Source organism: Felis catus, chromosome C2 (assembly GCF_018350175.1).
Source record: "Felis catus isolate Fca126 chromosome C2, F.catus_Fca126_mat1.0, whole genome shotgun sequence".
Taxonomy (NCBI): Eukaryota; Metazoa; Chordata; class Mammalia; order Carnivora; family Felidae; genus Felis; species Felis catus.
Genome location: NC_058376.1, coordinates 49,023,256 through 49,036,007, shown reverse-complemented (window position 1 = coordinate 49,036,007; position 12,752 = coordinate 49,023,256). Strand labels below are relative to the sequence as shown.

General features: G+C 36.6%; 1 protein-coding gene across 7 annotated transcripts in view; it reads left to right on the top strand.

The window, feature by feature from the left end:
• The window catches only part of SENP7 (SUMO specific peptidase 7), a 155,601-nt gene that overhangs the window by 126,141 nt on the left and 16,708 nt on the right, over positions 1–12,752 (top strand). For 6 of the 7 annotated variants that reach the window (XM_023260102.2, XM_023260100.2, XM_023260099.2 and 3 more), the window contains 4 exons: positions 6,595–6,774; positions 8,373–8,635; positions 10,230–10,363; positions 11,958–12,074. In XM_023260102.2, coding sequence (XP_023115870.2) covers positions 6,595–6,774; positions 8,373–8,635; positions 10,230–10,363; positions 11,958–12,074 — 694 coding nt within the window. The remainder of the gene's footprint in view (positions 1–6,594; positions 6,775–8,372; positions 8,636–10,229; positions 10,364–11,957; positions 12,075–12,752) is intronic. The other variant, XM_023260098.2, reaches the window with a different exon arrangement.

Genomic DNA, 12,752 nt, shown 5'->3' with positions numbered 1-12,752 from the left:
GTTTATACTTAACCAATACTTGTATTAGTTGTTCAACTGCTTGTTTTCTTAAAGTTGGGTCAGATGACCTTCAGGACTTCTTTATACCAGTTCTCTATTTCTTTGAATTAAAAAAAAAAATCTTTAGGAAAGATTCTTTTGCTAACTCAGAGAAGGACCCATAATTCTAGGTGATTTCCTAGAAGTTTCAAGAAGTAAAATCTAGATAGTATAGAGGAAGCGGCAAGATGGCGGCTTAGGAGGACGCTGGGCTCACCGCGCGTCCTGCTGATCACTTAGATTCCACCTACACCTGCCTAAATAACCCAGAAAACCGCCAGAGGATTAGCAGAACGGAGTCGCCGGAGCCAAACGCAGACGAGAGGCCCACGGAAGAGGGGCCCCTCCTGAAGAGGATCACCTAAGGAGAAGCGATCTAAGCCTGCCCCTCCTGCCCCTGTGCACCTTGCCTACCCACCCCAGCTAATACGCCAGATCCCCAGCATCACAAGCCTGGCAGTGTGCAAGTAGCCCAGACGGGCCACACCACCCCACAGTGAATCCCGCCCCTAGGAGAGGGGAAGAGAAGGCACACACCAGTCTGACTGTGGCCCCAGCAGTGGGCTGGGGGCAGACATCAGGTCTGACTGCGGCCCCGCCCACCGACTCCAGTTATACGCCACAGCACAGGGGAAGTACCCTGCAGGTCCTCACCACGCCAGGGACTATCCAAAATGACCAAGCGGAAGAATTCCCCTCAGAAGAATCTCCAGGAAATAACAACAGCTAATGAGCTGATCAAAAAGGATTTAAATAATATAACAGAAAGTGAATTTAGAATAATAGTCATCAAATTAATCGCTGGGCTTGAAAACAGTATACAGGACAGCAGAGAATCTCTTGCTACAGAGATCAAGGGACTAAGGAACAGTCACGAGGAGCTGAAAAACGCTTTAAACGAAATGCATAACAAAATGGAAACCACCACAGCTCGGCTTGAAGAGGCAGAGGAGAGAATAGGTGAACTAGAAGATAAAGTTATGGAAAAAGAGGAAGCTGAGAAAAAGAGAGATAAAAAAATCCAGGAGTATGAGGGGAAAATTAGAGAACTAAGTGATACACTAAAAAGAAATAATATACGCATAATTGGTATCCCAGAGGAGGAAGAGAGAGGGAAAGGTGCTGAAGGGGTACTTGAAGAAATCATAGCTGAGAACTTCCCTGAACTGGGGAAGGAAAAAGGCATTGAAATCCAAGAGGCACAGAGAACTCCCTTCAGACGTAACTTGAATCGATCTTCGGCACGACATATCATAGTGAAACTGGCAAAATACAAGGATAAAGAGAAAATTCTGAAAGCAGCAAGGGGTAAACGTGCCCTCACATATAAAGGGAGACCTATAAGACTCGTGACTGATCTCTCTTTTGAAACTTGGCAGGCCAGAAAGAATTGGCACGAGATTTTCAGGATGCTAGACAGAAAAAATATGCAGCCAAGAATCCTTTATCCAGCAAGTCTGTCATTTAGAATAGAAGGAGAGATAAAGGTCTTCCCAAACAAACAAAAACTGAAGGAATTTGTCACCACTAAACCAGCCCTACAAGAGATCCTAAGGGGGACCCTGTGAGACAAAGTCCCAGAGACATCACTACAAGCATAAAACATACAGACATCACAATGACTCTAAACCCGTATCTTTCTATAATAACACTGAATGTAAATGGACTAAATGCACCAACCAAAAGACATAGGGTATCAGAATGGATAAAAAAACAAGACCCATCTATTTGCTGTCTACAAGAGACTCATTTTAGACCTGAGGACACCTTTAGATTGAGAGTGAGGGGATGGAGAACTATTTATCATGCGACTGGAAGCCAAAAGAAAGCTGGAGTAGCCATACTTATATCAGACAAACTAGACTTTAAATTAAAGGCTGTAACGAGATGAAGAAGGACATTATATAATAGTTACAGGGACTATCCATCAGGAAGAGCTAACAATTATAAATGTCTATGCGCCGAATACCGGAGCCCCCAAATATATAAAACAATTACTCATAAACATAAGCAACCTTATTGATAAGAATGTGGTAATTGCAGGGGACTTTAACACCCCACTTACAGAAATGGACAGATCATCTAGACACACGGTCAATAAAGAAACAAGGGCCCTGAATGAGACATTGGATCGGATGGATTTGACAGATATATTTAGAACTCTGCATCCCAAAGCAACAGAATATACTTTCTTCTCAAGTGCACATGGAACATTCTCCAAGATAGATCATATACTGGGTCACAAAACAGCCCTTCATAAGTTTACAAGAATTGAAATTATACCATGCATACTTTCAGACCACAATGCTATGAAGCTTGAAATCAACCACAGAAAAAAGTCTGGAAAACCTCCAAAGGCATGGAGGTTAAAGAACACCCTACTAACGAATGAGTGGGTCAACCAGGCAATTAGAGAAGAAATTAAAAAATATATGGAAACAAACGAAAATGAAAATACAACAATCCAAACGCTTTGGGACGCAGCGAAGGCAGTCCTGAGAGGAAAATACATTGCAATCCAGGCCTATCTCAAGAAACAAGAAAAATCCCAAATACAAAATCTAACAGCACACCTAAAGGAACTAGAAGCAGAACAGCAAAGGCAGCCTAAACCCAGCAGAAGAAGAGAAATAATAAAGAGATCAGAGCAGAAATAAACAAGATAGAATCTAAAAACACTGTAGAGCAGATCAACGAAACCAAGAGTTGGTTTTTTGAAAAAATAAACAAAATTGACAAACCTCTAGCCAGGCTTCTCAAAAAGAAAAGGGAGATGACCCAAATAGATAAAATCATGAATGAAAATGGAATTATTACCACCAATCCCTCAGAGATACAAACAATTATCAGGGAATACTATGAAAAATTATATGCCAACAAATTGGACAACCTGGAAGAAATGGACAAATTCCTGAACACCCACACTCTTCCAAAACTCAATCAGGAGGAAATAGAAAGCTTGAACAGACCCATAACCAGCGAAGAAATTGAATCGGTTATCAAAAATCTCCCAACAAATAAGAGTCCAGGACCTAGATGGCTTCCCAGGGGAGTTCTACCAGACGTTTAAAGCAGAGATAATACCTATCCTTCTCAAGCTATTCCAAGAAATAGAAAGGGAAGGAAAACTTCCAGACTCATTCTATGAAGCCAGTATTACTTTGATTCCTAAACCAGACAGAGACCCAGTAAAAAAAGAGAACTACAGGCCAATATCCCTGATGAATATGGATGCAAAAATTCTCAATAAGATACTAGCAAATCGAATTCAATGGCATATAAAAAGAATTATTCACCATGATCAAGTGGGATTCATTCCTGGGATGCAGGGCTGGTTCAACATTCGCAAATCAATCAACATGATACATCACATTAACAAAAAAAAAGAGAAGAACCATATGATCCTGTCAATCGATGCAGAAAAGGCCTTTGACAAAATCCAGCACCCTTTCTTAATAAAAACCCTTGAGAAAGTCGGGATAGAAGGAACATACTTAAAGATCATAAAAGCCATTTATGAAAAGCCCACAGCTAACATCATCCTCAACGGGGAAAAACTGAGAGCTTTTTCCCTGAGATCAGGAACACGACAAGGATGCCCACTCTCACCGCTGCTGTTTAACATAGTGCTGGAAGTTCTAGCATCAGCAATCAGACAACAAAAGGAATGCAGAGGCATCCAAATTGGCAAAGATGAAGTCAAGCTTTCGCTTTTTGCAGATGACATGATATTATACATGGAAAATCCGATAGACTCCACCAAAAGTCTGCTAGAACTGATACAGGAATTCAGCAAAGTTGCAGGATACAAAATCAATGTACAGAAGTCAGTTGCATTCTTATACACTAACAATGAAGCAACAGAAAGACAAATAAAGAAACTGATCCCATTCACAGTTGCACCAAGAAGCATAAAATACCTAGGAATAAATCTAACCAAAGATGTAAAGGATCTGTATGCTGAAAACTATAGAAAGCTTATGAAGGAAATTGAAGAAGATTTAAAGAAATGGAAAGACATTCCTTGCTCTTGGATTGGAAAAATAAATATTGTCAAAATGTCAATACTACCCAAAGCTATCTACACATTCAATGCAATTCCAATCAAAATTGCACCAGCATTCTTCTCGAAACTAGAACAAGCAATCCTAAAATTCATATGGAACCACAAAAGGCCCCGAATAGCCAAAGGAATTTTGAAGAAGAAGACCAAAGCAGGAGGCATCACAATCCCAGACTTTAGCCTCTACTACAAAGCTGTCATCATCAAGACAGCATGGTATTGGCACAAAAACAGACACATAGACCAATGGAACAGAATAGAAACCCCAGAACTAGACCCACAAACGTATGGCCAACTCATCTTTGACAAAGCAGGAAAGAACATCCAATGGAAAAAAGACAGTCTCTTTAACAAATGGTGCTGGGAGAACTGGACAGCAACATGCAGAAGGTTGAAACTAGACCACTTTCTCACACCATTCACAAAAATAAACTCAAAATGGATAAAGGACCTAAATGTGAGACAGGAAACCATCAAAACCTTAGAGGAGAAAGCAGGAAAAGACCTCTCTGACCTCAGCCGTAGCAATCTCTTACTCGACACATCCCCAAAGGCAAGGGAATCAAAAGCAAAAGTGAATTACTGGGACCTTATGAAGATAAAAAGCTTCTGCACAGCAAAGGAAACAACCAACAAAACTAAAAGGCAACCAACGGAATGGGAAAAGATATTCGCAAATGACATATCAGACAAAGGGCTAGTATCCAAAATCTATAAAGAGCTCACCAAACTCCACACCCAAAAAACAAATAACCCAGTGAAGAAATGGGCAGAAAACATGAATAGACACTTCTCTAAAGAAGACATCCGGATGGCCAACAGGCACATGAAGAGATGTTCAGCGTCGCTCCTTATCAGGGAAATACAAATCAAAACCACACTCAGGTATCACCTCACGCCAGTCAGAGTGGCCAAAATGAACAAATCAGGAGACTATAGATGCTGGCGAGGATGTGGAGAAACGGGAACCCTCTTGCACTGTTGGTGGGAATGCAAATTGGTGCAGCCGCTCTGGAAAGCAGTGTGGAGGTTCCTCAGAAAATTAAAAATAGACCTACCCTATGACCCAGCAATAGCACTACTAGGAATTTATCCAAGGGATACAGGAGTACTGATGCATAGGGCCACTTGTACCCCAATGTTCATAGCAGCACTGTCAACAATAGCCAAATTATGGAAAGAGCCTAAATGTCCATCAACTGATGAATGGATAAAGAAATTGTGGTTTATATACACAATGGAATACTACGTGGCAATGAGAAAAAATGAAATATGGCCTTTTGTAGCAACGTGGATGGAACTGGAGAGTGTGATGCTAAGTGAAATAAGCCATACAGAGAAAGACAGATACCATATGGTTTCACTCTTATGTGGATCCTGAGAAACTTAACAGGAACCCATGGGGGAGGGGAAGGAAAAAAAAAAAAAACAGGTTAGAGTGGGAGAGAGCCAAAGCATAAGAGACTGTTAAAAACTGAGAACAAACTGAGGGTTGATGGGGGGTGGGAGGGAGGAGAGGGTGGGTGATGGGTATTGAGGAGGGCACCTTTTGGGATGAGCACTGGGTGTTGTATGGAAACCAATTTGTCAATAAATTTCATATTTAAAAAAAAAAGTAAAATCTAATCTGGAAGAATTTTATTTTATTTTAAGTTTTATATATTTATTTAATCTCTATACCCTATGTGGGGCCTGAACTCATGACCCTGAGATTAAGAGTTACATGCTCTTCCAACTGAGCCAGTCAGGTGCACCGAAACATGGGAGAATTAAAAGAAAAAAAATACTACCTTAGACCATTCAAAAGCTCATGTTATTTTTGAGAATCTTTTGATAGTGGCTAGTCTGTATAGGGGAATGCAGATATTTTAGGAGAAGAAACATAAGAATAAATTGGCTAATGATAGCATTTGGGGATTTTGGTTGATCATATTAACCAAGATAGAAATATATAATTTTCTAAGTTAAAACCGTGCTAGTTGTGTGCATTGATAAAGTCATCTTCTTTCCTCTCTTCCCCTCTCCCCCTGCTTCCCCTTCTTCCACTCCCTCTCCCCTCCCCCACCCTTCCTCCTTCTCCTTCTTATTTTATTTTCTTCCAGTGATATAGCACTTCCAGTAAGAAATCTCTCTGGACAAGTTTATATGCTATGAAAATTTAATTTCATATTTCCCTTTCCTGGATATAACTGAGATTGATAATTATTTGGGCCTTTCTAATTGCAGTATGATCTTTTTTATATCTTTATAGTATCTTTATATCTTTATATATATATAAAATATATATAAATAAAATATCTTTATATCTTTATAATAATATTGTTTGAGGTATTTCAGCCAAGGTTAGTGAAGTACACTGGAAATGATTTTTGTAAAACTTCACATATCATTCTTTTTGAAAAACATCATGTATTGAAGAAGAGTCATAAGGCGTATCAGTGTTAATTCCTAAATGGATAATTTATTAACTTGTTACCTTTTATTTGTTTCAGTCTCCCTGAATGAGGTTTCATTGCTAGTGGATACCACACACTTAAAGAGATTTGGGTTATGGAAAAATAAGGATGATGATCACAGTAAAAGGAATCAAGCTATCCTTTTCCTTTGGGTCTCTGCAAATTATCTTCAAGAGATTCAGACCCAACTAGAAAACTCCATATTAAGCCAGCACTGTGAGTACATGAAATATTTCTATATTTCAGAATAACCTGAGAAGTCCTGTGTATAGTTTTCTTCTAAAACAGTTTAATAGAATGCAGTTATTTCATTGAATTGAAATTAAGTAGACTTGATTAAAAATAATTTTAGCCCTTAATATTATACAAGGTAAATTATTTATTCTACACAATTTCTCCTGATAATTTTACTCAACCAAGAGAAATTATCTGGTAAAATAAAAGGAATACTTTATCTTTTAGTCAGTTGCCATCCTTGGCTACCTTTCTTATGAATTTCTTGCCCTTGTTGCATAAAGAACTGTGGCAGCTAATCAATGGCAAAGTTAAATAAAATACAGAAATCTTTACCTTCAACATTTTCTTTAGTTTTTAAAAAAATAAAACCTAGTTACTTATATATATCATTTCTCTAAGACTGGATTGAATACTTTTCTGTATGTTCCCATAAACTGGTCTGTATATATGCATCTTAAACATCTCCCAACTTTGTTTAGTTTTCAACTCCTAAAGGAGTCTAGTTTAGAATTGGGTAAATCAGATTAGTAAGCTTCTTTCTTACCTCTTTGATCTCTCTACCTTGCTGTCTCTACTCCCTTACATATTAAAGATGTTAAGTAGTGAATAAATTTTATACCTTTAATATTATAGTAGTCCCTCCCTTATCCATGGAGGATATATTCCAAGAACCCCGGTGGATGCCTGAAACCACAAATAGTACTGAACTCTCTATATATTATGTTTTTTTCCCTAGTCATACCTACATACTTTCCTATACATATGAAATTTAATATACAAATTAGCTACACTAAGAGATTAACAATAATAACTAAGAATAATTATAACAATATCCTGTAAGAAAAGTTACATGAATGTGTAACATCTTCTTGTGATTATGTGAGAAGAGGGAATGCTTATGTGATGACATGAAATGAGGTGAATGACACAGGCATTTTGATGTAGTGTTAGCCTACTGCTGACCTTGTGGCAACAGGCCAGAAAAAAGATCTGCTTCTGGACTGCTGTTGACCATGGGTAACTGTAACTGTGGAAAATGAAACCATGGATAAAGGAGGACTACTTAGTTACTTTGCTGTCCTACTTCCAAATTTATTGGGAGAATTCATGATTAAATAGCAGAGAAATTGGGGGAATAAAGCTAGCCATTTATAATTATTATGGGTGGAGAGAATATAATTTGAGACGATTGTTGAAATGTTTGATGAAACAGAATGATTTTGAAGGAAGTGTTTGGTTGGTTGGAATAATTTTTTAATTGGTAGATTTGATAAATGGAGGAGGCTAGAGAAAAATAATTAGTTCCTTAGTTATCATTCATTCATTTATTCATACATTCATTAACAAATGCCAGGTAGTAGAGATACAGTAGCTAATGCCATTGTGAAGTTTCCATTTTAATGCAGGAGGAGTTTAAAACTTGGGTTTTGAATCTAGGTTACTAATAGCCTGTTTGGGGATTTAATTTCCCTTGGTTATTAACTAACATACAAAATGCTGTTATTAATAATTAAATTATTTATAGTCCTCTTGAAATATAATACTTGATTAAAATTGATTTATTTTTTCTTTTATAGCAAAATCCAGTGAATTCATTTTTCTTGAGCTATACAATCCTATTTCACAAAGAGAAGAATTGAAATTAAAAGATATTATGACAGAAATAAGTACAACCAGTGGAGAATTGGAACTTTCTTATCCGTTGTCTTGGTTTCAGGCACTTCCTTTATTTCAGAACCTCTCTTCAAAAGAAAGTTCTTTTGTTCATTATTATTGTGCTTCGACTTATTCTTTTCCCGCTGTTGCTGCTGAAGAAATGAAGATGAAATCAGTGTCTCAGGTTAGCATCTGATTAATATAATTGTCAAGTTTTAGTAAAAACTTTTTCCCTGAAAATCAGGTGATTTCAAAATGCTGTGTTTTGTCCTAAGTGCTCAAGAGTCAACCTGAGAGAACTCTGAATACCAAATCTAAAATAGTCTTATTTTATTTTTAATTTATTTTATTTTTAAGTAAACTCTACACCCAATGTGGGGCTCAAACTCACAACCCCAAGATCAAGAGTCACATGCTTCACTGACTGAGCCAGCCAGATACCCCACAGCTAGAATAATTGAATCAATAAAATCAGTAATGATAACATGATTATTACCAAAGAATAAAATAAATACCCAAAATCTATATTGATGCAAATAAATTTCAGAATCAATGAATGGAAAATCCTGATGGTGGATAATTGACAGTTCTTTCTTAGGAAAGTATTTAACTAATAAATGTAAAAGGAATAAAAATTACAAAGCCACCATAGAAAAACCATAGTTAGGGGCACCTGGGTGGCTCAGTCGGTTGAGTTTCTGACTTCAGCTCAGGTCATGATTTCACAGTCCGTGGGTTTGGGCTCCGCATCAGGCTCTGTGCTGACAGCTCACAGCCTGGGGCCTGCTTTGTATTCTGTGTCTCCCTTCTTTCTCTGCTCTTTCACTGCTCATACTCTATTTCTCTCTCTTTCTCTCTCTCTGTCAAAAAAAAAAAAAAATATATATATATATATATATATATATATATATATATATATATATATATATATATATATATATATATAAAGTTTCTCAACCAAAATATTTATTTATCTCCAAAAGAAAAGTACTAACTTTACAGTGGAGAAATGTGGCAGATATCACCAGGAATAAGATACCGACATGGTGTACCTGTCACATAATACACTGAGAGGGTACATGACTTCTCTGGTATTTTCCCCAATATTGTGTAGCCTCAGTCTGTCTAATCATGAGAAAAATCAAACAAATTCAGTTTCAAAATAACTGACCAGTACTCTCGAAAATATCAAAGTCATGAAAGACAAGGAAAGACAGGAATTAAAGGGTACTGATACAGAAAAAAAGATATTAGTAAAAAAACTAGTGAGATCAGAATAAAGTCTCTAGTTTATGTTATTATTCCAATGTTAATTACTTAGTTTTGAAAATTGTACTGTGGTTATATAAGATGTTAATATTAGGGGAATCTAGGAGAGGCTTGTATATCTCTGCCAAATATCTCTAGGAAGAAAGTTTTTAAAGTTTGCTATGACAAATATAAACTTTTTGTCTTTTAAATTTTATTTTGTCCTATTTATTGTATCTTTTGTTCATTTTGAACTGTAAAGTTTTCACATTGTTCTTTAATTATAGAGCCCAGATCTGTAACACTTCAAGTTAAACTTTGATCTTTGTATATACAATATGTTTTGATCAAGAGTGTTATTTTGATTCAGCTATATCTTTGTAGAAACTCCAAATGTATAGATATAACTCATTGATATTGATTTAGTCACATTTTCTCATAGAAGTTTAGGTTTTGACTTCGTCCTTTTGAGAGCTAATGTGCATTTATGTATTTATAAGGAAATCTTTTTCTTTGCCATTTCTTGGCAGCCTTCAAATATGGATAGAGCCAAGCCTACTTACACCTTCCTACAGAAGCAAACTAGCGGTTGCTACTCACTTTCTATTACATCTAATCCAGATGAAGAATGGCGAGAAGTCAGGCACACGGGACCTGTTCAGAAGTACGTACTATCATACGCTGTTTGTGATAGGTAGACACGTTAGTAGTTTTCAGGCATTTTGCTGATTTTAAGTAGTTTGACTTTTTCTTTTTAATTGAGGTATAGTTGACATACAATATTATATTAGTTTCAGGTGTATACCATAATGGTTTGACAATAGTTTGCCTTTGTAAATGTTTTGAGTTTTATTCTTAAAAAAAATTTTTTTTTACATTTATTTATTTTTTGAGAGACATAGAGAGACAGAGCACAAGTTGGGGAGGGGCAGAGAGAGAAGGAGACACAGAATCTGAAGCAGGCTCCAGGCTCCGAGCTGTCAGCACACAGCCTGATGCGGGGCTTGAACCCACAAACCGTGAGATCATGACCTGAGCCTAAGTCGGACACCCAACTGACTGAGCCACCCAGGCGCCCCAGTGTTTTGAGTTTTATTCTTACACTGATGGTTAGTGATAGAAATAATAATTTTTTATTTTAGAGAAAGTTAAAAACATTTATTAAGAAAACAGTGCCATTCCATTATTTTTAGTAAAGTATGCCTCAATTTAAGATACTTCGGAGTTTATCAGAACTTTCTTTTCTTAAGTTGCTATGTTACTCATATTTCCTCTTTTATGTGTCTTCTTAGGGTGGTCAGGCAGAATAGGGATTCTGTGCATTTAAGGGTGACTTCTATTCTTCTGTGTGATTCCTTTTTTCTGTTAAAAAAAAAAGCGAGTGAAAGAATAGGATAGAAAATAGCCAATAAAATACTATCATATTAGCATTTAAAGTTTTCACATATTCTTATTTGATTTAAGTGCTTTGGTTGCCTAGATTAAATCAGTTGCAGTTGACTCCATCTTCTTGAATCTTTCTAGTTCAGGAAGTATAGTTATACCTTTATTTTTTACTACATTTGTGCAGTGAGGACCATCCTGTCTATTCCAAGATTATAGTTGGAAACTCACAACTGCTCTTCTGAGTTTTAAGAAAAGGTGCCAGAAGAAAGATGCCTAATTAGTTGTCATCTGTTTCCTACTTCTCTCTGGTTGTGTTGTAATTACTTGTTTCCTATATTCTGTTAAGTTTTACATTATAAGCACTTTATTATAAGGAAACTTGCTTCTCTGCTCCCTTGTTATTTCTGTATTGTTCGGCTGTTGGTGTAGACTAGCCACAAGTAGAAGAACATAGTTTTTGACTGCTTGCTCTTTTGAATGGAAAGGAACTAGTCTTGGGGATTCAAACTTAGAGTTGGAAGGTAGAGCACAGGAAAATCTTTCATGGTTTATTACATCAGTGTGTTGAAAGTTAAAAATTGTGCAGAAGAGAGACATCTTAGATGGCATTATAACTGAGACATGACGTATTGGTTAGACAAATATGAGACTAGGTCACATGGGAAGGACTGGAAATGAAAAGATAATGGAAGTACTATTACTAGCTTCTGAAAATAAAGGAAAATATAATTGCTTGTATCCTGTCAATTATTTTTACTCTGTACATTATAGTTATTGAATACACTGCCCTAGTATTGTTCCATATAACAAATCTCTTTGATACTAGAATTTTCACTACCAATGTGTTTTAACTTTAGTTTTACTTTTTTAAGGTTGATTGTATATCCTCCACCACCTACTAAAGGGGGATTAGGAGTAACTAATGAAGATCTGGAATGCTTAGAAGAAGGAGAGTTTCTTAATGATGTAATCATTGATTTCTATCTTAAGTAAGTACAGTGATGAATGATCTCATTTGTTTTATCAGTTTTGATGTGAACTTTAAACTGCATGTCTATCACTGAAGTATTTTAACTCTAGCTAAAAGTAACCTGCCAACAATTCAGATTTTAGAAATTTTTGCCGGGGCGCCAGGGTGGCTCAGTTGGTTAGGTGTTCGACTCTTGACTTCAGCTCAGGTCATGATCTCACGGTGGTGGGATTGAGCCCTGTGTTGGGCTCTGCGCCAACAGTGTGGAACCTGCCTGGGATTCTCTCTCTCTCTCAAAATAAATACATGTTGAAAAAATTGTTTTGTTTGCCTACCGAGGTTTTCTACAGTTGACTACTTCAGTTTGTATATACTCCAGAAGAGTTGCTGTTTTTTGTTTGTTTTAGTTTTTGTTTATTTGTTTATTTTTTTTTATTTATACTTCTTAACTGTTGTATTACTGTGGTGAAGGAAGTATCTAAAAATTACAGATCACTTTGGGAAAGGAAAAGAAGCAACTCTGTGGTTATCTATTCTGTCTTCAAGTGCTGTAAGAGTTACCTGTCATTTAAAAAACCCATATCACTATGCCATTAAAAAATAATTTTCAACTTTGCATAGCTTAGTTGAAGGAATAGATAGGAAGGTTTTATAAACTTTGATGCAAAGTTTCTAGCCTGCATCTTTCCTGAGTCCT